Raw genomic sequence first — 27656 nt, forward strand, 5'->3', positions numbered from 1 at the left:
TATCCACAATAGTTATTCTTTTCTTCCCTATGAGGTCTGCTCTTTCTTTCCCATTCACCTGGAAAGCAACTGTTCTCTGTTGCCTTTCTCTCTTGCACTGGGAATGAAGCAGAGCTAAGGCGCAGCTCCCTTGACATTCAGCCTCTGGATCCTCCCTGCACTGCACTTAGGAGCCAACCTAGATGCTTATAGCAGAGCACAATAGAAGTAGGGAATCAGGAGATGCTCTTCTCTCTTCGGGAAAAGAATGGGATAGCTCCCACACCTGCTCCCAGTGACCTTTCATAAGGCTGCCTTGTTAAACACCCTCCTTCCATTCTGCTGCTAAAAGCTCAGTGGCAGGGTCTGCCCTATTGTGCTGGAATCCAACAGGTCAGAGGCATTGGGAGGCTGAGATGCAGAAGCAGCTCTATCAGTGGCCACAGGGCTCTCTGCTCCTGGGTTGCAGCACAGAGCTGCAAACTGAGCTCATGCCCACTTGCAAGGGGAAGCCAAAGAGTCCCATGATGTTGAGTCACTGTGAGTTTAGTTGAGAGGGGTGTCATGCACATCCTTTGGGGCATACAGGTCTGAGAGTGCTCCCTGGAGCCACAACCACCATGACTGCTTTTGAACAAGGCTGTAATGCAGCAGCAGTTGGTCACAGCTGGAGGGATTTTCTGTGTAGTGAGCAGCCATCAAATCTAATTCCATGCCAGCACCAGGAGCCAGCCACACAGTAGAAGTGGACTTAGTGTGCACCTTCTCTTCTAGCTCCTTCAACATCAGCCAAAGCAAGGGGCTAAAACATCTTCTCCAAACAAATTTTTCCTTACTGCAGTCTGGCTCCAAGCTTCAAGTACAGTGGGTCTCACTACTCCCCCTCATCCAAGCTTGATACATGTGCTAAGCACACTTATTTTACCCATCTGTAGTACCTTTGAATGGATGAGAATTTTCTGTCCTCATTTTGGAGCCCACATTTCCCCTATACTGGGAATAAAAGACAGCTCTGCCTGCACATTCTTTCTCTTAATCTAAAATAAGTTGCACATCAGACCACACCTGACCGGTATTTGTGAAAGGGAGGAAACTACAAGAGAATTTTAAGAGAAGGAGCAGAAGCAGAAAGAAAACTGAGCGTCTGCTTTTACTGCTATTCCCTGTATCCCTTCGTGGGTTGTAGCATCTCTCTGACGTACTACATACTTGAACAGAGAGGGATCTAGAAGGCTTCTGCTCCAGGCTAGAGGAGTTTCTGAACATCCAAATCCGTTGAGAGCTACAGAAATATCCAACCTCTTCCAGGCAATGCTGAGATACCCAAAAGCTTTCCAGAATCAAAAGACTGACTTCTCCCCTGCCTAAGCCACCTCTCCATACACACAGCTACCCACAAAGAATAACAACAGTAAGCCACATCCCTGCATCACCTAGCTGGGCCATGCCCCATGCAAGCTGGGGAGAGGAAAAAAGGGCCTTAGCCACATACCCCTTTTCTCTGAGCACCTAGGGCTACACTCCTCGGTTGGGACCCAAAGTAGGTTTTGATTACTGAAAAATAGAACAGCTTTATTTTGGTTATTGAAATGCACTTGCCACAGAACAAACTCTGTTTATTTTTTAAACACACCAACTCACTATCAGCAGCGCTCTAGTTTTTAGTCACACCTGCTGCACTCCTACCTTTCAATATCATTCCTCTTGAAGCCTCCTCACCTTCCCCTCACCCTCAGCAAGCACACATGTTGTACCTCTGTCAGAATCAGGAAAAGAAGGGAGAAATTAAAGCAGTGGCTCCTCCCAAGCAAATTGTAATCCAATCAATCTTTGGCAATCTTTGCATCAAGCCTGCTTCTCTACTTTGCTACAAAAGCCACAGCATTCCCACCTTCTTGGTGTTTTGTTTTGATTGCTGCGGAGATGAGTGCATCTAAGAGCACAGCTTACCTGTGTCACTCAAGGACCTTGAGTGCTTGTGAACTGTCCTAAAGACAGAGCTCTGCCAAATGTGCTATAGCCTTGTTCATGGCTGTGCTGAGTGCATCTAAGAGCACAGCTTACCTGTGTCACTCAAGGACCTTGAGTGCTTGTGAACTGTCCCAAAGACAGAGCTCTGCCAAACGTGCTATAGCCTTGTTCATGGCTGTGCTTCCAGCAGTGACTAACAAAAGCCTCCAGCCATACACCCACCATAAACAGCTTGTTTTCAAGCCTCCTTATTAAGAGGGAGATGCTAAAAATATTTATTTCTATTTTGAAGAACTTAGGAAAAAAACTCACAACAAAAAACAACCTATTTTTCCTCATGTCAGAGGAGCAGGGGCTGCATCTCCTGCAGGCAGGCACTGATGTATGGAGGAACAGGAAAACAGGAGCTCCCTCCTGCCCCCAAAATTAATGATGAAGAAACAGATGGGAGCAGCAGCTCTAGGAGAAGACATTCCTCTCTTCTTGGGTGGTTTCCACAGGGAGGTTTGAGGCAGGGGTGCAGTCAAGAAGAACTGAAGAGTAAGCAGAATTCACTTATTATTTTAAGCAATGCAAAGTTTACGCTTTTCAGGATACAGCAAAATAAGGACACATGATCCTGCTGAGTTTATTTGCAACACCTCTGAGTTAGAAAAAGGTGCCTTTGTTACCCCCACAAAATGGCCTTTATAATTTTTCTTCCTCTGAAGTGCCAGATCTGCTAACACTGGGAAAAAAACCCAAACAACCAAACCCATGCATTTTGGTTCAAGCCCTACAGCGTATCCTGCAAGGAGCAGAAAGGACTCAGCGACCTGACTGAGTATTCATCATTCAATCATCACTCAATACTTTCTGCATTTTGGCTACGGAGCTAAGCCTGCGGTAAGAAAGAAATGTTACTTAATATGGTAAAAGGAATGTTATCTCAGGGCACAAAGAGACACTGCAGGTTGTTCAACAAACCACACGTTGTAGCCAAGCTCATGGTGACCTGTCACCCCAACAGTCCACCTCAGACCCAATTCTCAGGTGAGTTAACTACAGCAGTTCCTCTGGCTTGATCATTTCTCCCATTCAAGGCCATGCTCAGACTAGGTGGGTAAAAAATTGTACACAGACTAGGTGAAAAACTGCAGAATTGTTCTTGTGCCAACTGCACCAGATAGAAGATGTTAGAAATAATATACCCTTCACAGGCACACCAGGGGAGAATCAAGAGTACTAATCGTCCAGGCAAGCCCCAGCCTTGGTCAAGACTTTCAAAGCATGACCACTTTCCTGGGAGCAAACTTCTCCTTATTAAACACAACATGATCCATCTTCTGTCCCTCTAGTAACCACCAGAAGTGACTGCGCTGAACAGCATTCAAAACAGACTGTTTCTACAGAAAACTATCATCTTATTTCCATACAGATATGCCAATATTACACTAAGTCCAAGCTTTCCAGTGTCACAGCTCACAGAAACTTAAAAAAAAAAAAAAAAAAAGCCATGCTCTGTAGCTGAAAACTGCTACCAGCCTGTGTCACTTATGTACCATGCACAACAATGCATAACACGCACCAGCAACCATTTACTATTGACTTCTGACCCTGAGGGCAATTTCCGTTTCTTATCCACTTTCTCTGCCTTAGAAGCAGCACAGATGGGGGGGCAATAGGGCTGTGGTTGCCTTCCTTTCTCTGCCATTTACTTCTGTGCAAGAGTAAAGCCTTGGGGCAGTGGGCACCAGGGGAGCTGCCAAAGCCCTGGCCTTGGGCTGGAATCCCTCTATCTCATTAGAGACTGAAAGAGCCTGTGTGTCTTACAAGGAGGATGAAATTAACCCTTAAATTGGTTAGTTAAACCTTAATGGGAACCACTCTTCACATTGTGAAAAGTAGGCAAGACAATGCAGAGAAGAATCAGAAGGCTTCACGTTTGGCAGTGTCCACAAATTTTAAAGTGTCTCTGAAATGGACAACAGGGAAGACAGAAGAGAATTTCCCAGATGTTAGCCAGAAGGTGGAGGTGGTGGAAGAATGGCCACAATCTAGCTGTTCTGCAACTTCAGAAGTGAAATCTTAGAGGTGCAAATCATCCTATATTTTCTCCTGTCCTCAGACACAAGAAAACAATTTAGACAACTCTCTCAGTGGAGGGAGTTCTCATCTCATTCCCAGGTTTCCCAGGAGGAGAAAGCAATCTAACCTAGAATTACTAGTGGAAGTTGTTTGAACAGGCGTGGGTTGCTCCCTAAGCCATCCTCCTGTTACTGCATTGCATTAAAAATACACAGATAACATTGAAATCAATAATTTCTGTGTCCTTTTAACCAGAATAAGGAGAGAGTCACTTAATTAAGATGCTATGGTGCATAGACCCACCTCCATGTTGACTCTGCCAGGGAGCTTGGAGCTTACAGGGTAGTAGATTCCTGTGCAGCAAAGAATGACTGATGGCAAGCACCTCATCACAGGTGGCTTAGGGCATGCCTTGCTGGTTACACAGAGAGATGGCTGGTGCTTTAACTTTTTACACATTTAAAAGTGGAAGTGGGTAGCAAAGGTGAAAGCTTTTCACATGCACCACATAACACAAAAACTCAGTGAAGCAGAGGAATTGCACTGGCAGTAAATAAGTGTGTCAGAATTTATTTGAACTCCTGCAGAGACAATTTAACATCATTTCAGTGACAGTGTATCAAGAACACACAGGAATTCATTCTAGTGTCAGCATAACTTTTATTTATTTATTGCTGTCAATATGCACAGTTAAGGAAGACCTGATGTGGCTACCTCCTGCGTACAATACTTCTGTAAGGTCTGATATTGTGGCTTTGATGGTAATAGAACAAAGGTCCTGCATTCCAATCCACAAGATGATTTTCCTAACTGCCTGAATTACAGATACATTCCCTGGCTGTCCTTTATTCTGTCCCTACCAGCATCATATAATATAGATATTGTAACTGGAAAATAGCTAGAGATGATGTGAGAACAGCATAAAGGGGAAAACCAGCTCTGTATTGTTTTCTCACAGCCCTTCAGCCTTGTAGGAGCCAGAATTCATTTGTGGCTTTCTAGCACACAAGCACAAGTGGAAACAGCACAGAAGGATCAGGTACGCTAAGGGAGGCTGGAAATTCTCTTCTCCTACCACATCACTTATCAACCATCACAAAAATGTCAGCCTTCAGTGCTGGATCTTCTGATTCTTTAAAACCTCCCATTGCCTGGCAGAAGGATACTGGTCAGTGACTGAATGAAATGGAAAGTACAGGCTGTGCTTTCAATGCTTTTCCTCTGGTCACACCAGAGTGACTCCATTCAGGAGCATCACACCCTCACAGTACGCTCCTCCACCCAGCATCAACCTTTCTCCTCTGGTGACTTTCCCCACCTCCACAGCCCTGTAGGAGCTTGCTGCTGACAATGTTTAATTCTTGAAGTGGTAGTGGGTTTTGTTGCTGGACAGTCTTCACTTTCCTGCCCTCCAACTTGTTTTACAGAGGTGTTGATGAAACTATCAGGACTGAGTCAAGGGCTTCTCTACACTGATGCTGCCTATAGATAACATTTGCAGCACATATCTGTTCCAACACAGCTAGATGTCCCAGTGCAAAAAATACGCAAAGGTGGTCCCAGAATGTTCTGCCCACAGTCAACACAACACAACCCTCCCTCCAGCTTGCATCCATGCCACTGAGTTACCTATAAGCTCTTCTCTGTACGTGATCCTCCTTGGAGCCAAATCCTCAGCATCCTCAGGTTGTCTTCACCTTGTGTTGCTGCTGTTTGCTTGAAATGATGTAGCATCAAGACAAGAAGTTGCCCTGTGTTTGATATTTTTGCCTGTGCTTGGGACACTGGGACTGCTGCAGTTTTCAGCCTGTGTCCCACAGAAGTGCTGATTGACTGGGGGTATGGAGCGAGCCCTTTCCTAGAGGGGATCAGGCAGAAAGGGGTAAGCTGTGTCCAGCTGGGGAGGTTACACTAGCTGGAACATAGGCTGATAAAGGGCTTTCTCAGAAGCACTTGTGTTTGGCAGACAGACTAGATAGGAAAGGAAAGAAGAGACCTTTCTTAACCTATGGTCTGTGGTTTACTTTAACACTGACTGTGGCATCTTGGCAAAACACGCCTTAATGTAAGCAGCTGAAGCAAACAGATCTGGAGTGATCAGTAGAGAAGGCCTGCCAGGCTACAAGGAGCATTCAAATGAAAGCAAAGCCACTAACTGAGGGGATTGCCTACACACAACTTTACCCCACTTTCCCCACCAAAGGGCAAATCTCCCTTCTGACCCTAGTGCCCAAGGGCATAACTTTTGCAGAGCTGAATGGCAAGTTGGGCTCAGAAGCCCCCTCCCAAGAAGAGTCACTTTTTGTCCCCTGAAGCAGAATCCTTTTGCGACCTCATGATTTGATAGATAGTTTTCCTGAAGCGCTGGTCCCGGCTCAGTCTTTTGGCTGCTTCTTTCAGCTCTTCAATGTTTTCAGCTTCAGCATGCGAGAAGATGAAGGACTGGGACTGCTTCACTGAAACAAGAACAGCACAGAAAGGTCAGCACTCTCCATCAGGGACACGAACTGAAGATAAAGCTTCACTAGAGCACACAAGCCATGTGATCACCTGGCAGGGGATGAGATAACCATTTTGCTCTAACAGCTTTACCTTACTGTGTTCAGAGGAGGAAAATGCTGGCAGCATGGAAACACACTTTTCTTTACAGCTGCCTCTGATTTGAGGTGCTACACAGAACCTAATCTAACCTTGCAAGTAGCCACTCTGAGCACCAGATTGGATTTGACAATGTCCAGGTGTTCCTTCCAACTTAACTTAGTCTGTGATTAAGCATTCCAATGAAGACATATTTAAGCATGTTTTTTTGGGGCCCAGAACCATCACAGCAGTTAGCTTTCAACATACATAAAGAAACAGGCAACAAGTACACAGGCTCAGTGCCTCCTCTCTGGGAAAGGAAGCTCCCAGTAGCACTGTAGCTCCATTCTACTACTAAGGAATATGAAATACGGATGATCTTTGGAGACTTTACTGTTCTGTCAGCCCCATCTGCACGTATCTGCTCTTGCAGAATACAGATTAAAAAGCTGCCTGATACCTACTGTCATTCCATGAAGTACTGGTTCTCCGGCAGCGGAAGCGGCAGCTCTTTATGCGACGAGTGGCAGCCTTGTGGATGTACACGGAGTTCTTCATGATCACAGGCATCTTGGCCTCCAGCTCGGCATTGCGGATGCACTCTTCAAAGAACTCTGAGAAAAAGACACCACTGTAAGAGTGATGGGACAGACACTCCAAGCAATGAACCAGTCACAAGGGACTGCACTTGTTAATGGGCTGAGCCAGATAATGATTATCTTCACAAACAACAATCTATGAAGCTTCTGAACATCATCAAAATGAACATTTTCAGTGACAAAAACCTCTGGTTCCCAAAAAATGCATATTCAAATTTTAGAAAGAACTGCAGAACATTCCACATCAATCATTCACACAACTGCTCATGATTCAACTTCCTCTGATACTGTAATAAAACTTCTCAACTCTCTTGCAACAGAGGGTATGAAGCCTCACTCATCATACTTTCTTTGAAGGACTTCTAAAACCAGTCAAGTCTAACTGGGAAGGGGAGGTTTTGGCAACACTGGCATGGGCACACACCTCCAGGCCATACATGGCCAGGAATTTCTTAAAAGCATAGCACAGAGATATTTACATTATAGGCTCCAAGCAAAGCCCCACATCCAAACTCTGACAATGTTATTCTGTCCTGATCTGCCACACAGGCTGCTTTTCTTGGCCTATTTCCCCTCCTATGGTCTAACCAGCATCTCTTCTGCCATTCCAGTCTTGCTGTCCTTCTGCCTGTTGCTGGCCCCTTGCTGTTCAAAGGCATCATGTGCTAATGTGCCCAAACTTTTATATGAAAGGGCAGAGCAGCAGGAACCACTTGGAAGGACTAATGCAATCTTAACCAAAGTTAAGGAAAACATTGGTGGTCCCTCATTTTCTCTAGTGCTCTGTTAATTTTTACTCTTTTGAAGAAAACATCCCCCAAAATCTAAGGTTGGAAATGTCAGGAAACATTCAGTACCAGAGGTTACTCACTTATGCTCCAGGCAGGTAGCTCAGCTCTACATGAATGCTGAACACAATAAACATATCCACTTTAGCTCTGTTTTCTTACCATGGCTCTGAGACAGTGGGATGAAGTTCAGAATCATGTTGGTTTTCCTCAGTTTAGAAATCTTATGTAGAAACTACTGAATAATATTTATTTTATTTAAATATATAAAAAGTATAGATATGTGAATAGATATAAAACTATTAATACATGTATTTATTTTTTTCTTATTATTCTTTTTATTCTTTCTATGTAAACTGTGCTCAGAATGCCACAGGACTTTTTGACTTTTCTGTATTGGCCCAGTACATCCACCCTTCACTGAAATGAAGCCGTAACTGTACAAATACAGCATCTTCACAACCTTTTCCCTCTGAACTATACTTGAGGAAGGAAAATAAGCAAGACTTCATACAACTGAAGCTGCTAATGTCAGTTCCCAGACCCAACTCAAGCCAAATGCTAGGGAAATGCCCTTCCAAAATACCCCAAAATCTCCAACCCAAATAAACACAAAAAGGGCAAGGAAATAAGGTTAACCTGTGAGGACATGAGTCTTACACCTGACCTGTGGACTGCAGCTGTCTCAGCACAGCAGTGGTGATGCTGTAATTCAGGTCCAAGTAAGGATCCAAACTTCACCTGCTGGGTCACCTACCAGCACGTTGGTACAGCAACCACAGTCCTCCTTAAACTGATGTTGTTGTAACCAAGGCCGAGAAAATAATGTCTTGAGGGGAATCAGAAGACTCTTTATAACTCAGGCCTAGTCAGTCTTCATAGGTCTGCCACAGCTTCCCTTTGACATTTTGGAAAGCATTTGATCGTCTCTACCTTTAGGTTTGTCTTGCACCCAACAAAGAAGTCTGGGATAATTTCACCCTCCTTTGAGGGCAAAATACCAAGTGCCCACATAGCACATTATGGCTCCTCAAATGGGAGGTGTGGTGGAGGTACAAGAATTTGGAAGAGCACATTATGTGCACTGAGGATCTTCTTTGTGTGTCTGGAAAGATGGGTAGAAATATTTTCTCTCTCAGACTTTGCTTATCAGGAGAGAGGATGGATGACTGACTTACTTCTCAAGTTACTGACATCTGCTTTCATCTTTTCCTCTTTCTCCTTGTTGCAATGCAGAGAATTTAAGCCTTGCTCCAAGCTCTGCAATGCTTCCTCAGCTTCTCTCAGTATGGTGGGAAGCCTCAGACACATCAATTCAGGGCTTTGGGGACTCCACTGAACCCACAGCTCAACTGGAACATGCGTACCTTCACCTCAGCCTGAGGAAGAGAAAAAGAATTGCTGGAAACTGGCTTGTGTCTCAATAATCATCCTGGTAACCCACAAGGTCTATGAGGAACTCACCATGGGTGAGAACAAAAAGACAACAGTGATGAAAATCCTTAGAAATATTGTAAGACAACATAAAAGTTGTTCCTCATGTCTTCAGTCAGAATCTGAAGTCCAGACTATTTTAGTAATTCTCCTTTACTTTGACTTTCATTTTCTGAAGTTTTCCTCCCATTGTATAAACCATATGGAATCAGAGATGGTATTTCAACACATGAATTTGTGCTAATGCAAGTATTTACAGATGAGCAGGAAAGGGAGGACATAATTCCAGCTGAGGTGGACTTGAGATAGAGGCAGTCAGTTCCCACAAAGGGATGTACAGTACTGAGTTTCAGGAACAAAACACAAGGAAATTTAGAACTGAAGTAGTAGCTTAGCAAATCAGAATGACTAATACACCTTAGGTCAACTTAGCTTCTGTTTGGCCAAGTGGAAGGTTATGGGATAAAAAAAAATATTGGAAGTGCAGGAAAAAGAAGAACTGGGGGTTTTTTGGATAAAATATTTGTATAAGCAGGTTGAGTGTCAAACAGCCAACAATAAACATAACCTTTATATTATTTAGATTTAAATAAAATATCATGTATTAATCTATGCAAAGGTAATTGGACAAAGTATCCTCTGTTACAAAGGAGGGCTGGTACCTCAGCTGCATTCTTCAGCTGCATTCCTCTGCTTTTCAACTCAAGTTCTTGCAGAGGTTACTGAAGATTTACACATCTTAAGATTGATTTTCTGAGCACAAGTGAGGAGGGAAGATATCTGCTCAGTTCTGCAATGTCCATGTTAACATTTCTTTGAAATAATCTTTATTCTTTTTTGTGTCTACTTTATTCTTTTACTTTTTTCTTCCCTTCATCTTTAGATGATGATTTCATAGTAGCAAACTAAAAGACTTGCACTAAACAGTTTAATCAGGCTTCAGAATGAGAAAATAAATAGTAGTGCTACATAGATACGACATGGCAACTTCATGTGTTATGATGGTGTCACAGAGTGTTTTGTATTGGAAGAGACCTTAAAGATCATCTAGTTCCAACCCCTCTGCTGTGGACAGTGACAGCTTTCACTAGACCACACTGCTCAAAGCCCCATACAACCTGGTCCTGAACATTTCCAGGGATGGGGCATCCACAGCTTCTCTGGGCAACCTGTTCCAGTGCCTCACCACCCTCACAGTAAAAAATTTCTTCCTAATATCTAATCTAAACCTCTCCTCTTTCAGTTTTAAGCCAATTCCTCTTGTCCTATCACCACATATCCTTGTAAAAATTCCCTCTCCAGCTCTCTTGTAGCCTCTTTTAGGTATTGGAAGGTGCTGTAAGGTTTCCTTCTCAGAGCCTTCTCTTATCCAGCCTAAACAACCCAAGGTCTCTCAGCTTGTCTTCACAGAAGAGGTGCTCCAGTCCTCTGATGATCTTTGTGATCCTCCTCTGGACTCATTGCAACACATCCATGTCCTTCCTGTGCTGAGGACCCCAGAACTGGATGCAGTACTCCAGGTAGGGTCTCACAAGGGCAGAGTAGAGGGGCAGAATCTACTGGTCTTGATGCTTTTGATGCAGCCCAGGATACAGCTGGCAATAGGAAGCACAGCAAATGAAGATTTGTAATCACAACATGAAAATGAAATAAAACAAAGAGTTTGGCTTGATGGGGGATGAACTGAGAAGGAAAATGAGAGCACTTTAGGCCCAGGGACAGCAATATACAACATTTGCAGGGAATACCTTGAGGTCTCTCTCTGCCTGCTGTTTCTCTGCAGTCAGCTCCGACAGTGAGTTCTGCAGTGCTTGTGACTGGGAAGAGTAAAACTCCCGCTCCTCCTCCAGTGCTCGGGACCGCTCCTCATTCTCCTTCATCCTGATGCATGGCACAGCAAAGAAAGATGACCATTCCCACCCCAGCACAACTGACAGGAAGGAAAGAGGCTCAGTATCGTGACTGGGCATGCTTAACTATCTGACTGTCCTGAGCAAAGAGGTGCTAACAGGAGCACTGTCTGTGCTTCACTCCAATAATACAGGCATTGCTGGAGAAAGCCAGGTGGACAGTTCTAGAACAGAACACTCTCAACCCCCAGATGAGGCCTAGAAGCACCAAACACTCCTTAGGGACAGGCCATGAACACCTTCACGTGCCCAAATCCTGGTTTGAAAGGAGAAGGCCCAACTGGGAGCAAGAAGTTCAGCAGCCCTGCCTCATTCTGTCTCCTTTGAAGTGTTTGTACCCTAAACTCCTGCCATGGGAACCAGACAATCTTCCAGACTTGTCTCGTGTTGGCAACAAAAAAGCAAGTCAGCAGACAGTCACGTCATTTGGCATCCCTAAGCCTGAGCAGGGCAGAAGTGCCCTCTTCCCTTTACCACACCCAAGAATGGAAATTATAAAGGATCTTGGCTCTCTGCAGGTCTCAGGATAAACAGGGAAACTGTTTTGAAGTGATATCAGTTTAAGCCTGCAAATATTTAGCCACAACCCCATGCCTCCCACCTGCAAGGGGCAAAACTACCTCTTTTCACACCACCCTCCTCACACTGGATCACATCTTGTTCCTGATACCACCTCAAGAACCCCTGCCCCCACTTCACCTCTTCTCTGCCAGGAGTTTCTCCTGCAGAAGTTGCTGCATCTTCTCTTCAATCTGTCGCAGGCTGCAGTGCAGTCCCCAGATGGGGCTTTGCTCTTTGCTGGGGCTGGTTGGAGGTGGGACCTGGCTCTCATTTTCTTCCAGCATCTCCAGCATTTGCTGCTTTTCCAGGGAGAGCTCCTTGAAGAAGGACAGAGATTGTGAATATCAGCTAAGTCTAATGTTTCTGCTCCTGTTCCTGCCTGGCTCTTCCCTATTGAGTCCCTCCACCCTTACATGCCTCATTCAGGTTAAAAACACAAATAACAAAATTAGGTTTTCATTTTGTACCTGCCTCATGAGGAGCAAGCCTCCACCACAGCCTTTGCTATGAAGGGGGAGAGAACCTGCAGGCTCCTTTGATGTGATATGCCGGTAAGCACACAATTCAGGGACTGGAGCCTTGTGATTCCCTAGTGCATCACAGATGCAGCCCACTTCCCTGCCTTCCCTGCTTTGGCTTGCTCCTCAATGGGAACTGGAGGCATCCCCTCTGTGGTACTTCTAACTGCAGGGCAATAAGACATATCATGCTGTTTGCCTGGGAAGTGTTTGGTTCAGTGTGCAACTAGAGCATGAACAGTCCTTCACTAGCTTTCCAGTTCTTTTTTTATTCCCTTAACTTCAAGCAAAGAGAAGAGCTCAAAGGAACAGATTTTTGGACAAACTTGCAGCATCTGACACAAACATTAAGAATGACCTTGAGGCTTCCAAAGGCTGGCTGTATGAAAATCTCACAAACAATGTGCATTTAGAAAAGACACTTTCCACAAATCCACCAGAGTGATACCAAGTAAGGAAAGATTTTAATACATCAATATTCCTTTTCCTATATTCCCATGTGGTACAGGATTCCTTGGGAACACCATGCTCTCTTCTGCAAACAAGGAATGCCTTTCTCCCGCTCCAATTTCCACCAGAACTTAGGGAGTTGCAGTTTAAAAAAAAAAAGTGCATGACTTACAGCCATGTTGGCTGGAAGGCACCCTCCAGCAGGCTCAAGTCCAACCTCCTGTTCAGAGCTGGTCTGCCAGTACAGCAGGATATGGTCAGATGTGGCTTTCTACAGTCCAGTTGTGAAAACCTTCCACGATGAAGCTTCCTCAGGCTCTCCCACTGCCTGCCTATCCATCTGGTGAAAATTCTCTCCCTAGTGTTCAACCTGAGCTTCCCAAACTGCAACTTTTGGTTTTTCTGATATCATCACATCACCTGCTATGACTGAGAAAATTTTGCTTCTGCTGGGCTCTGTATCACTTCTCATCCTTTTCCGTGGGGGATTTTGGCATTCATACAAGCTACCAAATGAACCTGTTCATCTGTACAGGACTTAACTTTGGCGCTAGCAGATATTAGATTCATTCCATAGCACACTAAAATGCTGTCACTCAGAGGTGAGAAGTGGTCACTCACCTCCAGGGTGTTCTGTAAGGACTGCGTCAGGCTTCGCAACTCTTTCTTTTCTTCCTCCACTCCTTTAAGGGAGCGGGCTGTGAGCTCTAGCTCCCTAAAGAAGCAAAAAGGGGGAACAGCTATTGCAGTGGAACACTAGCCCCACAGACCACGCTCAGACTGCGCAGGCTGTGGATCTCTTGGTGAAGGCAGTCCTGGAGAGTCAGGAGCTTGCCAGGAAGCATCACATCCTGCCTTGAACACACGACGGGCATTCAGGAACTTTATTGTGCCTCCTCATCATCAAATCAAACCGAACTGTCAGTGTGCTTCTCTAGCAAGGACAGGGCCATGGTTGCAACTGGAAGAGTTCAAACAGGGCAGTCATATTTAAGCAGAGGTAGGTCTATGAAAACAAAAATGGTTTGCAAAATCACACCGAGATGTTATTTGGGGAGAGAAAAGGGAAACAAAAAAAAAGAGGGCAATGGCTAAACAGCCCTTTCAACACTCAGGGGAAAGCATTTTGATCCTTCCCTTTCTAAATACATTCTCCGGTTACATTTTGCATAGTGTAATTCTTAAAATAACAAAACAATTCTTGATGAGGCAACATCATCATCCACCCATTGTCATTTAGCTGATGGTGGAAAACCAGATCCATTTGTCTGGACCCCACAGGGCTGGTCAGCCAATCAAAGTAATTGCCTCATGGCATGGCACCTCCATTGCCATGCTTCCCCAACCAATCTGGGGTTTGCTCATGTCCAAGCCCTTTGAAAATAAATTGCTGGAGCCCTGAATGCAAAATGAAACTAAGCTGTATTCTATTGGTCACACAAGCAATAGCAAATGCAGGTAAACAGCCCACAACCATTCCTGTTTTGGTCAATATAGCATCTATTCTCCTTCCTACACACACAAAAATAGGTGGATTTTACAAACTGTTTTGATTCACCACCACAGTGGCACTTTTGTCTGGTGTGGGAGTTGGTGTCCTTTTCCTGCCCTGCACAGTCTGCTGCCTTACCGTCTGATCTCCTCCTGCTCCAGCCGCAGCTCCCGCACCACCTCTTCAAACTGCTGCTTCTCTGCTTCCAGCATCTGGTTCAGGCGCTCGAGTTCCTGGACCAAAAGAGAAGACAGGAATGTACTCTGCCTACACGGTTAGGCAAGGCTTCCCTGTTAACAGTGCCTGGGACTTTAAACCTGGCATTTAACCCGAGCTATGTAGAGCCACAAGGCGTCTGATCACACCATGCTTTTGTCCAGGAGCAATTAGAAGGGATTTGAAGTAAGTTAAGGATTTTCAGACATCCATAAGCCCCAGCCAGGTTACCAAGCACACGAAAATCCCAGACATGCTCTCTGCACAGGTCAGCTCTGATGCATATATACAGAAGGTCCCTGGGAATGCTGGACTCCACGTGTATGTACCATTTCCAGGCACCCACATGTTCAGGTACAGATAGTCCTGAAGGAGTGTGACAGCCCCAGAATTGCTGTGCCTGAAGTGTGATTTTTCTACTAGCTCTGCCTTGCTCTCCACCCCCACTGGGGCAGGAAAACACAAACTGTTCAGTTACAGCTTTGCACAGTTTAATCAGCCTGTCACTATCTCTGTGCTGATAAAACCATGTTTAAAGAGCACCAAATACAAGTTGTCTCAAGCAGTGAAACAGCCTCTAGTCTAGAGGCAGCAGTTGTACTGAGACCTACTGCAGATGGAGAAAACAGGGACAAAATACAGCAAGGGTCCTGCTCCCGGACAGGTCCCTTTGCAGCTATAGCTGCTAAGCACAACTCCTGTTGCAGGCCCAGGCTAGTCACAAAACAGCACTGACATTGAATAAATTAATATTAAGCGTCTCGCTCCATGGTGCAGATACATGGTTCAAGCTTCCTTCCCAACATACTTCTCTGGAGCCTTCAGGCTCTCAACAGGTCAGACTGCCACAGCTCAGTGAGCTCTACATTCAGTTCTTCACAGTACCAAACTCCTTCAGACTAACCTGGCCCCATCTGCTCTTTGTGGGCAATGGAGTTACTGTGCATGGCTTTTTAATAGCAGAAATTTGTTCCAGGATCTTCAGACAAGGGCATTTCCCTCCCCATGGCTGTGGGGAGGGAAATCCCTTTCACCAGAAAGGGATGTCTCCCTGTAAAGGCAGAAGTAGCTTAGCCCTAAAGAAGAGTCCAAGCTATCTTTGGATTTTAGCTCTCCAAAAATGTATGCAAGAAATATATAGGCCTGAGAAGCCAAGGTCAGCATTGCCATCTTTTCCTAAAGAGGGGCAATGGTCGTTTTGGATTAACTGGAATAGAACATGAGGCACTTTGCAAGGTTGTAACATGGTATTCTACATCCATGCAGACTTTTCTACTGTGTAACAGGACAATCCATTTGCACAGCTATCTTGCAATGACTTTATGATGGTGCTATAAAAATCAGTATAGTTTTGCTGGAAATGTGAGAATGAGCTACTCTTACTATATTAAGCAACCATAAGTTAGGAATAGTTTGGAAAACAATTCCCATCTCATCTCATGGTTAGGCTTCGTGAACGAAGATTTGGGAAGGGCTCTACCCACATTTGCTACAAACGCGCTGGTGACTAAAAAGGTGAATGCGGGATAGACAAGTCCAGCTGCAAAAGGCACAGCGGAAAGACTCCTTAGGTGGTATCGACAAGACACGTGTCTTGTTGGAAAACAATTGTAAACTTGATAAAGCAACCTCGTTTAGTGAAAGATGTCCCTGCCCGTGGCAGGGAGGCTGGAACTAGGTGATCTTTAAGGCCCCTTCCAACCCAAACCATTCTATGATTCTAAGATAAATTAAGGTATCATAGTCACCTCTTAAGGGGTGCTCTCTTGATTTTTCTCTCGTGCAATATTTATTATTCTCCCCATCTCTGGTGTGTCCAAAAAACAAACCATGTTGCTTTTTCTGCTCCTTGTTTCTCACAACAGTATCTCTACACTGGAACCATGTCAGGTCTGTTTACTTGCTTTCTAACTGTGGAGACAAGTCTTGATTGCCAGAGTCTTCTCTACCAAATAACAATTGTGTCATTCGATCTAGTGAATATGAACTTAATTTCATTTTCCTCTCTGGTCCTCCTGCAGATATAATCACAAGCACGCTGCATGGAAAATAACAGGGAAAGGGAACAAGGGTACACCTCCAAGACCCATCTCATGGCACAAGTCTTATTCCTCTCTTCATCCACGGGGTCCAGAGCTTGGCTGGAGACTCTTGGGGCTCCACAAGCCCCTCTCCCTGAACCCTGACATGCCTTCAAACCAACAACTCCCAAAATCCCAGTCCTGCCACATGGAATTTAAAGGAAATTGGCTTGGGATGAACACTCACCTCTTTTTGCTCCCTTTGCAGACATAGCTCTTCTGTTTCCTCCATTAGCTTGTCTGCAAGCACACAAACAAAGGCCAGAGAAAGCACAGAGAAAAGCATTTTATATCCTGGGGATATTTACAAACATGAAACACTGACTTTCTGAAGCATTCCCTATTCCTTTGTGTGCATCTGTCTGAGAGGCTCCAAAGTCTAAGATGGCACATAATGGGATGTTCTGTAACTTCCCTCCTGCCAAATAACTGAATAAACTAAACAACCACATTGCTGTGTACTCCTTCTAAGGTTTCCTCTCAATGCTCTTAAAGAACATTAATGAACTAACCTCCACTATCCTCTAGCTGAGTCAGAAAAATATTCTTATCTCTGTTTCACAGATGAGGAAACAAAGGCACAGAAAGGTTAAGTGGGTGCACAGGGTCACACACCAGGTACCAGCAGTCAGTTCTCCTGCAGCTCAGTGCCTCATCCCCACCTGCCTAGCACATCATCCTCTCCTTACTCCTTAGCCCTCTGGGCATCACTGCCAGCTCCCTATTGTCACCTTGGGATGTTCCAGCCAAGGCCAGAAATCAATCTCCTAACCTAGCCACAAAAGTTTTGCTATACAGAGAAGTTCCCCTCAACATCAGCTGCTCTTGTCTACTGAAGATACACATCCACTAGAGGCCTTGCTCTGCTCCTTACCCTGCAGCCTGCTGCTGTGCTATGCCCTAACCTCAAAGGCTCTCCCTCAGGCAGCTCTTGGTCACACTTACAGGAAGCCAGACAGAAATACACTCCTCACAGTTAAGCCTAAGGTTTAGCTCTCAGCTCTGCCACCAAGCTGCCATGTGAGCAGGGCAGATTCACTGTAGCACTTTTAGATTAAATTTTCCCCATATCAGGTGAGTGGGATGCTACTGATTTCCCTGGTACTGGAGACCTGATGAGATTACTACCGCTGGCAGGAGTACTACTGCTAGGAGGAACACAGATTTCACCTCCTGCCCACAGCAGGGCTCCCACTCCCAGAGAAATAGTGTTACATTACCAAAGCTCTGCTGACCACCACTGCTGCCTTTCCTTTCCACTCTTGACCTCTTTCTCCTGGGCAGGACCCAGCACAGATGCACTGTAATTACACAGAGGCTCTTCCACCTTCCCCCTTCTGCCCCTCTTAGGGGGCCCAAGCCCTGGACTTGATGGCCCTCTGTAAAGTCCATGTCTGAGAGTGAAACCTGGATCCTAACCAGGTGGGAGGAAGGTGGGATCCACTCAGTGTGGATTCAGGGAATTCCACCGAGCAGTGTTTGCTTCCTCCAGAGAAACTTGACCTCCTGCCAGGAACAGTGTCTGACCTCAAAGTTTTAACTAGAGGATGGACACAGATCATTGAAGGTAAGGCTAATGAAGCAGAAGCCTCAGTAGTTATATTGAAATAGACAGTTGCTGTCAAAAGAAAGTAACCAACTGTGACAATTGACCAGCTCTGAATGTTCCTGTCACGGACCAAAGAACCCAGTGAAATATATATTTTATATTCCAAATATCTCCTGTTTGCCACAGAATGTATATTCTTCTATTCCTCCATCACTTTGTCTTCCATCGTACTAAAGACCTCTTCAGTCCTTTAGGCTCTGTAGTCTGCTCTGGTGGTTGCAAAATAATGTTTTGACAAAGTTTTCCTGTTTCTAATCTTCCTCCTGTTCCTGTCCCTCCGGGTCCTCCTTTCAGCACTCCCCATTATCCCTTTGTCAGACATGGAGCCACTTCTCCCTCCCTGCCTCACATACAAGCCCATCCATCAACTTGCATGTGTGAATGGAGCTTAGATGGCCAGAATGAACATGCCTTGATACTTGAATTATTACCACTGTTGCATGTGAGATCACGCCTGATCATCGTGGATGCAAAAGTGCAAAAAGTTCTTCAAGATTCCTTCTGTACCTTGGTGATTAGGAGTAGATACTATGAGCCTCACTCAAGGCATCACTAACCTGAAGCACCCAAATTGCTGCCAGCTTGTTTAAAGCAGATGACTGTCCGGACAAGTCACTGGGCCCACACATGACCAGCAGCTCCCAGATCAGAAGGGCTCTTCGAATGCTCTAACATGGAGGGCATCTGGGTTAAAATGGCTACTCTCCCTTGGCTCTTGCTATGGTCAATGCAGGGAAGAGACAGCTGGACCTCCCAAGGCAGTCATAGCATCCAAGGTATTGCCATCCAGAATCTGGAAGGGGATTGGACTAGATAACCTACAGAAGTCTCTTTCCACCTAGATTATTCTATGTTCATCTGGACAAACTGTTCTCTCTGCACTGTCCATGGAGACAGCACTGACAAATTAGCCACTGCCATTAGACACCTCAAGCAAGCCCATGTAAATGCTCCCACTTTCAATATGAAGAGTGTGAGCAAACACAAAGATCAAATAGGGTAAGACCAAAAAACCCCCAGCTAGTTGAAGAAAACTCATGCATGAAAAGCCGTGATCAGCCTCAGAAGTATCAGTCCTGTGTGATTCAGGGAGACAAAGGTATTGGCTATTTGCCTGGTAAGCAGCTGAAACCAGCACATCCAAATATCTCAGGGGCAGCAAACATTTGTACAGACCAGCCACGAGACTGCAGCAGGTTGGCCAAAGCACATTCTTGTTTTCACACTCCAAACAGATGTCCAAATCCTACCTTAACCATTGCATGTTTTGACCCCCTTCAAACCTGAATTTCAGCTGCTGACTACTTAAAAGCTTCATCCAGTAACAGTCAAACCTGTAAAAACAGGTTTTGTACAGTAAAAACCTGTAGCTGCTTGGCTTGACCACACTGACAACTCCAGGAAAAGCAAAATGGCTATTTTGGGGTTTAAGGCTTTTGGAAGTAAGAGTTTCCTACCTAAATACTCCTGTTTCTCCTTGGCCAGCTGCAGTCCTTGGGCTTCCAGGCTCTCAATCATAGCTTCTCCCAGCTGGGCATTCTTCCATGTCCTAGGGAGAGCAGACACAAAGCAGGCAATGTAAAGGAGCTAAGGGTCCTACAGATTGAGACGGGGGTCTCAGCCTAGCAAGCCACCAAGTAATTCAAACATGCAGACTTTCATCATTTGGGACAGTGATTCTCTAAATTTTTCTCCACAAATGAATTGGAGAAATTTCCCTGACATTAAGTAATATTTTTTTCTTTTTTAAATACATGAACTGTATGTTAACACCTCACAACTATTCAAATGTTATTTTTCAGTGTTTTGGAGATTCCTACACTGATCTTAAGCTTAAGGACTCTCCAGACCAATTCAGCACATCCACAGCCTCCAACTGCAACAGGATGCATCTGGAACCCTTTGAATAGATCCTGACAGACTTTAGGACCAGATTTTAGCTTTTAACTCAAATAACTTCCCACTGCTAACAACATTGTCTTCTGCAACCTTTGCAGTATTTTGCTGTTAGAGTCACTCTTCCCCTTCAAACATTAACCATCTATTGAATTCTTCCCATAGCCTTCTATCTTCAGTCTTTCTGGTATCCACCATCCACCCTGGAACCAATCAATCCCTCCTCTGCTACTTATAAGCCACTAGGACTTGGTGTCTGGCCCTACACTGTGAGTTAAGCGCCTCTTCCTGTGAAAACAAAGAAGAACCAGAGATAAAAGCCAGACTAGATGCTGGCAAGTAGGGAATGTTAAAGGAAGCAGGCATATTCAAAGAGCATCTTGTGTTATTTTAGGACCATTGGCCAGAGGATCTCAAGGTCACTTAAACACTTTATAAAGCTAAGCTACAAGAAAGGCCTGTGGAGCAGATGCCCATTACTGACTGAGTTGATGGGCAGGATAGGCTTAAGCACAGATATTAAATACCATGGACAAGGACACACAAATCAAAACCAGAAGCAACAATGGAGCTTGCTGCTCAATTCTATTGGTGTTTCATTAGAAAAAAAATATCAATACACAAGAAATGCATAACATTAAAACATACATACAATTGATTCTAATCTATTTATATAGATGTACATACAGGAACAGCAGTTGCTGCCCAGAAATTCTGCCATCTTTGTTAAATCCTGAGGGAGCTTATTAATATTAAATATCTGTAAGCCTTCCTGTACCAAGCCTCTTTGTGAACCATTTGAAATTGTAGCTTTTTGGAAACCATTAGGTTGGCAACCTTTTAGATAACAATTTCAAGGCAACTTGTACTTCGTCTCTTACAAAAAATAGACAAATAAATTAAACACGCGCCACCCCAGGGACCAGGCAGCTCACAGCTCCAGCAGCCCAAGCACTGTCTTGTGCTCCTTGCAGATAGCTGTGCTTCTTTTCAGCTGATGAGGATCATTCTAAAGTGCAGAGGAAATTAGAACACTAATTAAAAAGGTGCTGTTTTGCCCACAGGTAGACATCTTCATCTTGAGGGAGAACAAGTGGGTGCAAATATGTTTTTTCACTAACCTTCTCTCATACAAGATGAATATGATCCCAGAGAAGCCAACAGCAAAAGATCTCAAGAGGGGAGTGGGGGGGACGACAGAGTTTATCATATGATTACATGGAGAGTTTCAAAACAGCTGTAGCCTTTAAGGTGTCTGTTTATTAGATTCATGTTTCCAGGGCCCTTTCCCTTCCCCAGCCTAACAAGATGTTTCCCTGTCTGTAACTCAAAGGTTACTAAGAAAAGAACTCCCAAAGCTGTATAGTTATCTACATGTGTTATGCATCTCAACCATTGTCTGTTCCGGTCCTTTTGCAGCACTGGGAACATCTCTCTAGTTTTGCCTGCATTTTACCTTTCTTGGGAGCAGCCACAAGCAATTTTTGGAGACACTTAGCACTTCATGGTTCACAGGATATATGTTCTATGTTATTTTTGCCCCCTCTGTTGCCCACAAAGTCTACTTTTAACGAATTCAGGGAATGCTCAGTGAAGAGAGCTGTGGACAGAGAGAGTGTTACGTGTGCCCCTCTCCCTAACTAGCAGAAGAAAAAGCCTCTTTGGGTGGGAAGAGAGCCTGGTGGTCTAGGAGTCAGGGCTTTGTGCATTTCCAAGAAGCTTTCCAGATCTGGCAAGTGTGGTAAGTCCAAGCCACAACATGTTAGAAGGGTGGAGAGACCATCGGTTCCCCTCTGCACTGAATAAGCCATTCCCCTATCAAACCATGATTCTTGGAAAGGAGTGAAGAGCTGAAGATATCACTGAGCAGACTATGATGGTAGAGGCAATAAGCAGTTGTGCAGGCACACTCCCCCTCCACCCAACCAAAGAGACAGCAGACAAAATTGACTCAAAGGAGAGAGGACATTTCCAGATTGGGTTAATTTTTTTCTCTTTCCCTTATTTCTGTATCTCACTCTATGGAATTCGTTTAAGAGGTTTTTTTGAGGATGTTTATGTGGGTTTTTTTCCTTTGGTTGGTTTTAAATAATAAGGGAGACTGCAGGATGACTACAACTAAGTGCTGCAGTGCCACCGGCAGTGCAATCTCAATCTAGGAACAACAGGGCACTCAAACAGGTTGTCTAGAATATTTCATCTGTATCCTTTCAGCTTTCCTGTTCATCGCAGATCAAGTTACTGGCCCATGCTGGCCTTTCTGACCGCTGCTTAGCTCCCAACATGACCCTGCTAGCATAAACCACATAATCTGTGCTTTTCCTGACGTGCAGGCTATTCTCAGCACAGGTGAGGCTGGCACTAGAGCTGCACTGCTCTCCTCTGATACAAGAACAGAAGCAGAGAGGGGAGGGAAGGGGGTGTCTTGGGTAGATTTTCAGCTAGGTGCAGGTAATCTGCTATATGATAGCAGCCACTGTCTAGCTCCTCTTTTAAACACTACTCCTGGAATACTGAAGCAAGGACTAAAGAAAAGGTTGACTCTGACATACACAGTCGTGCAGGGCTTGCTTGTGAGCACACCTCTGGAGCTGTGCTGCCATGCTCCTTCCCTCCCGTGCACACCTGAAAGATGAGTTTGGTACCAAATTATTGCCCTTGGCCTTGGCAATAATTTAGCTTAACTGTGGTGAAGGGAAATGCAGGCCTGTGCTAACTGAATAAAAAACTCCAGATTGCTCAAAGGCTAAATCTGTGCCTCTTCTTCCCTGCAGTGGTCAAGTCTGCTTGTGCTGAGTGGGTGACAGACTTCTGCCTTGGGTCTTGTGTCCCATGGGACTCCTGCTCCCATGAAACTTTAATGGACAGCTTTGTGTTGCAGTTCATACACTACTGTGGGGGTAACAGCTTGCCCCAGCACCCAAGCCAGGCACACTGCAGTAGCACAGAGCTTGGCTTGTGCTGATCCACCATAAAATTGGTTCCTCATTAATACAAATTAACATGTTGAGCTTCACAACATTGAAATGAGCTGAGATACTGCCTTTACCATGTACACACTGGTATTACAAACAGAACATCATCTGTCCCTATAGTGACAAGAGACCACATACACACACTGTAATGCAGCCAGGAAGGGCAGACCAAAGCGCTCATTGCTTTAAGCCTTGCAGGTGAGCAGTAGGCTCTGCTCTACTTGGGAAGTTTCTATACCTGGTTTGGGAAAGTCAAATACCTGTTTAAGTGTTATGTCTTCTGCACCAGCTGAGATTTAGAAGGAGCCTGCTCTGGTTTTGCAAGACAGCTGCTCCTTGCACTGCCAAGCTCCTGGGTGCTGAGGAATTGCAGAAATGGAGGCCAACAAACTGCAAATCTTTCTCCAGCATTCTCAGCAGACTGTGAGCTCAGTATTGTATGCATACAGCAGTCAAACCCTCTCACCCCTGTAGGTGGGCTGGAAATGCTTTGCTAACACCTCCTCTCCTGGGATTTAACCTGCCTCTGCATTTCAGAATTAAATGTCTTGAGAGGCCAAATCCTGCTGCTGGGTGGCCTGAGCACCCTGAGATCTGAGCAGAAGGGATGCACACTCTAAGGACACACAATTTCTCCGAGGTTGTTACTGACATCTCGGCATGACCAGTACTGTGCTGGTGAGGTCCTTGCCCCTAGCAGGATGTAGAGCCACATGGACAGCTGCTCACAAGCTTTGTGCCTTGCCTGTTCTGTTCGTACTTTACCCCAAATTCAAACAGGGAAGTTTTCTAACCCTCACCTTTGTCAAGCCCACAGACCTTGCTACCCACACGGAATGGACCAGAAGGGCTCCCATTCAGGCCCAGGTCCCATCTTTCAGAGGTAAGAGAGAGGGACAGCAGAGGGCACTCATTACCTCAGCATTTGACAGATGACAGCCTGGGGTTGGGAGCAAAGAGCCACACTGCACACCACACTGCCTACCAAGGTGGGAAGCTTTGTGTCAGCTTTAGAGCATTCCCATTTAGGGAAAGGATAGGTCCAAGAGACAAGTGAAGCTCTTACTAGTTTTGAGGAGCTTGTCTGACTTCCCATAGTCCTTCTAGTCAGGCTTCTTCCTCTTTATCCTTTACACATCTAGAGAACAGATCAAACTGAATAAGGAATAGAAAGAAGCTTACACTTTTCCAGACTCCTGTAGCATCTCCAGCCACTGAGCCTGCTCAAACTCTGATTCAGCTGCTAGAACAATGTTACCCTGGAAGAGGGGAGGGGAGGGGAGAAAAAACCCAGATTAGAGAGGCTGGTGCCTTATGCACCTCTGTGCACTCAGGGCATGAACTGAACACAGCACAGCTGTGGAGGGAGGAAAGCCCACCACAGTCTTCCACCTCCACAGGAAGCATCACATGGTAGCAAACATGACCCAGGTCTACCACACATTGGAAAGTGTGCATATGGCAAACAGTCATGGCAGGAATAAAATGATAGGGCAACATGAGCTCTAGGGCTCCTGAGTATCTGTCTACTGGTCTGCTAGTAGCATAAAACCTGGTGTCAGAAAGTGCAAGTTTTCTTGTTGGTTGTCAAAGCAGCAGCAGCAAAAACTTGAGGGGACTTGAGACGTTAAGCCACCCTCTCTCTCAGGATAGTCTGCCCAGAGAGGGTAGGCATACCTTGGTGGGGAGGGAAAAGACTGCCAATCTAGCTCTGCTCATCAGCATTAACATGTTTTGAGGTGTTTGGGGGTTTTTAGAAGAAAAGAAATCTACTTACATGGAAGTCTTCATGAGAGATTTTTATGGCATAAGGCATGTTGGCCTCTTCTTTGGGCTCCACGATGCAGCCTCCCAGGGGTATGACACCCTAGGGATAAACCAGAGCACTCCAATCAGTCAGTAAAATCAAGTATAACTAGTAACTAACCAGGAGCTGAACTTTCACCCTTGGTCACTTGTGGAGCCCTGCCCTTCCTTGGCTACACCAGAAGGGGCAATACACACAGTTTCTGAAAAGCAGAGGGACTCCCACCACCACCCAGTTGGAAACCCCCCAACTGGTATCTGAAAGGAGGTGAAGATCTCATCACAGAGAGAAGACTACTAGCTAGAACACGGAAGCAGGAACTCTTGTTATCAAGGAGGAGGTGATCTCCCAACAGGGACGAATTTTGCAGGTTCACAGTGTGGTATCATGAGAGAGGCTGTGCATCCATTGCAGTCACTACCAGTAGGTCAACACCCCACATGTGCTGTGTGGGGGCGGATGGGCAGCTGGCTGCTGCTAACCAGGATGTGTGAAATCAGCACCTGTGGAAGCATGTGTGCTTCATCAGCCTCCAGTGACTACAGAGGACAAAAGCAGACTCAGAGCCCAAGGCCCCTATGTGAGATCTCCAGGCAGGAGAGCTATGGAGGCCACTCCTAAGAACTGAAGGCATGTGGGTTATCAGATGCTAATGAGTGCAAGTACAGGTTAGGAATAAGCAGCAAACAAAGCTGTCAGCTTTTGTCAGTATTTTTACAGCCATAAGATTAGTTGTTTAGGAGATCATGAAAACAAGGGGATACATCTACTGTTAGGTAAAAAATACAGAAGTCATGTAACTGCTGAATCATTAAGTATCTTGAAAAGGTACTGACATGATTCTTTCTTTTTTGAGGCTTCCCTGGGTCTGGGTGAAGTCTGTGACTTACCTCTTCTTCACTTTCTGGGTCCATGGAGAAAGGGGAGGGGGGAGACAGAAAGAGAATAACCCCCTCCCTGTGCAAATGCTGCTCACCTTGGGGTGGATATTGAAGTATTTATTGCTTTCAAAACTCTTCTTCTCACTCTCAGCATAGTAAAGCAGAAAACTTTCCTTAATTATGAAGAACCTTTAAGACAGAGAAAGGAAATAAATTTTGCTAAAACAGAGGTTGTGGTTCACAGCATGAGAAAATCTCCACCTAACTAAAGCTACGTTCTGAGCAGAAGAGTTTACTACTTCCATCTCAGGTGAGGTGCCTCGCTTGTGCTTATAGTCAAGAACTAGTGCTTAACACCAAGCATCAAGTTTAAGTACTTTGTGCTTACAGTTTACCACCACAGCATGCACGCACCAGTGTTGAAGGCAAACCACAGCACCATTTACTCACAGCACTCTCTGTCCAAGACAAGACCAAAGATTTGTGGCACCTCTAGCTGTTTGCGCTCTATCTAGCCCATGTAGGTTGGATTCAACCTATTGGAAGAGAGCTGCTCTTTTTTTTAAGGGTCTCACACATGGTCTAAGACCAACTAAATGATTATTTTTGCAATCTGTCCCCTGCCACCCTCTTTCCTCCCATCTTGTAATAAGACAGAAGGGAAGTGTTTTCACTCTAACACTGAGTCATATGGCAGGGAGAGTCACATGCTAGCATCTGCAAGTGACTCTTGAGGCAAAAAATTGGCCCCCAGAGCACTCAGGAGCAGAAATAAATTTTAGAGATATTTCTAAGCAGAGCTCCTGGCAAAGTCTTCTGTCATTGACCTTCATAACTACAAAGGAAATTGAATATTTTTTTCTCATATGTGTAATGTTAAATTATGCCTTGTTCTGCTCAATTAGCCGATACGCCTTGCTCTGCTCAGTTAGCCTTAGGTATGCTCTGATGATCACTGTATAGTAGCCACAAAATATCACAATTTCTGTAAACCGAGCCTCTAATTTACTGGAGCATGCCCTCAAAATTATGATTAAAGGAGTTCCACTTTTAACTTCTTTGGATTTTCAAAATGCCCCTGGGAGAGTCCCTCCTCTCTTCAAAAATCGAGGTTGCATTTACTCTGCAGGCAGTGGTACAGGTGAGAGATATATGACTTAGTTTCAATTTGGTCTAAATCTCTGCAGCACTCAAAAATTCTGAAGAGCAGCTGAATAAAAATTGGGGACAAGTTTAGTAGGGAGGTTTCAAAAGAGTAAATGACAAAGAAAATATGTTGCACTGTTCTGTACATATTTTCTGACATGAGAAACAGGGAACTGGAAAGAAAGTGAAAGGCAGCAAGTTGAAAATTATTAAAGAATGCCTTTTTACACTGCACAAAACACTGCTGTGTAAATCACTTTCATTTGGTCCCAAGGACAAGAGATCATGAAGAAACTGGAAAGGATAAGGCATTTCTTTGAATAAAAAGAACATTCTCAGAAAACCCTCCAGCTTCTGGGAGGGATCAGAAGGAGACTTCTACAGGTAGTGCTGTCCAGTTCTGCAGCCTGAGCATTCCTGCACCTTTCCCTGAAGCCACCATCAGTGATGGGCTACAGGCTCAGGGGATTGATCCACAAGGACAGTTCTAATGCCTTCACATGTCCATCCCGTCGCAGTCTTCTCCCGAAGTGGATGGGCTGTCAGATGTAGCCAAGCACTGCCTCCAGTACAGATAAGCACAGCAATTCAGTTTAGCAGTTTAGCTCCTAAAGCTAAAGAAAGAAGTCAAAGCTGGCAGATAATATTATAATAATAAAATTATAATATATAATTATAATAATAAAATTATGTATA

General features: G+C 44.9%; 1 protein-coding gene across 1 annotated transcript in view; it reads right to left on the bottom strand.

Moving 5' to 3' along the window:
- Positions 1-4603: 4603 nt before the first annotated feature.
- The window catches only part of PLEKHD1 (pleckstrin homology and coiled-coil domain containing D1), a 31273-nt gene continuing 8220 nt past the window's right edge, over positions 4604-27656 (bottom strand). Inside the window, exons 2-14 of the mRNA XM_017830652.1 lie at positions 25910-26003; positions 24904-24993; positions 24309-24385; positions 19713-19804; positions 16834-16886; positions 14488-14582; positions 13479-13572; positions 12028-12206; positions 11167-11299; positions 9338-9363; positions 9163-9284; positions 7062-7211; positions 4604-6473 (exon numbers count right to left, since the gene is read on the bottom strand). Of these exons, the coding sequence (XP_017686141.1) occupies positions 6313-6473; positions 7062-7211; positions 9163-9284; positions 9338-9363; positions 11167-11299; positions 12028-12206; positions 13479-13572; positions 14488-14582; positions 16834-16886; positions 19713-19804; positions 24309-24385; positions 24904-24993; positions 25910-26003 (1366 nt within the window). The 3' untranslated portion in view covers positions 4604-6312. The remainder of the gene's footprint in view (positions 6474-7061; positions 7212-9162; positions 9285-9337; positions 9364-11166; positions 11300-12027; positions 12207-13478; positions 13573-14487; positions 14583-16833; positions 16887-19712; positions 19805-24308; positions 24386-24903; positions 24994-25909; positions 26004-27656) is intronic.

Source organism: Lepidothrix coronata, unplaced genomic scaffold (assembly GCF_001604755.1).
Source record: "Lepidothrix coronata isolate B3197 unplaced genomic scaffold, Lepidothrix_coronata-1.0 Scaffold182, whole genome shotgun sequence".
Taxonomy (NCBI): Eukaryota; Metazoa; Chordata; class Aves; order Passeriformes; family Pipridae; genus Lepidothrix; species Lepidothrix coronata.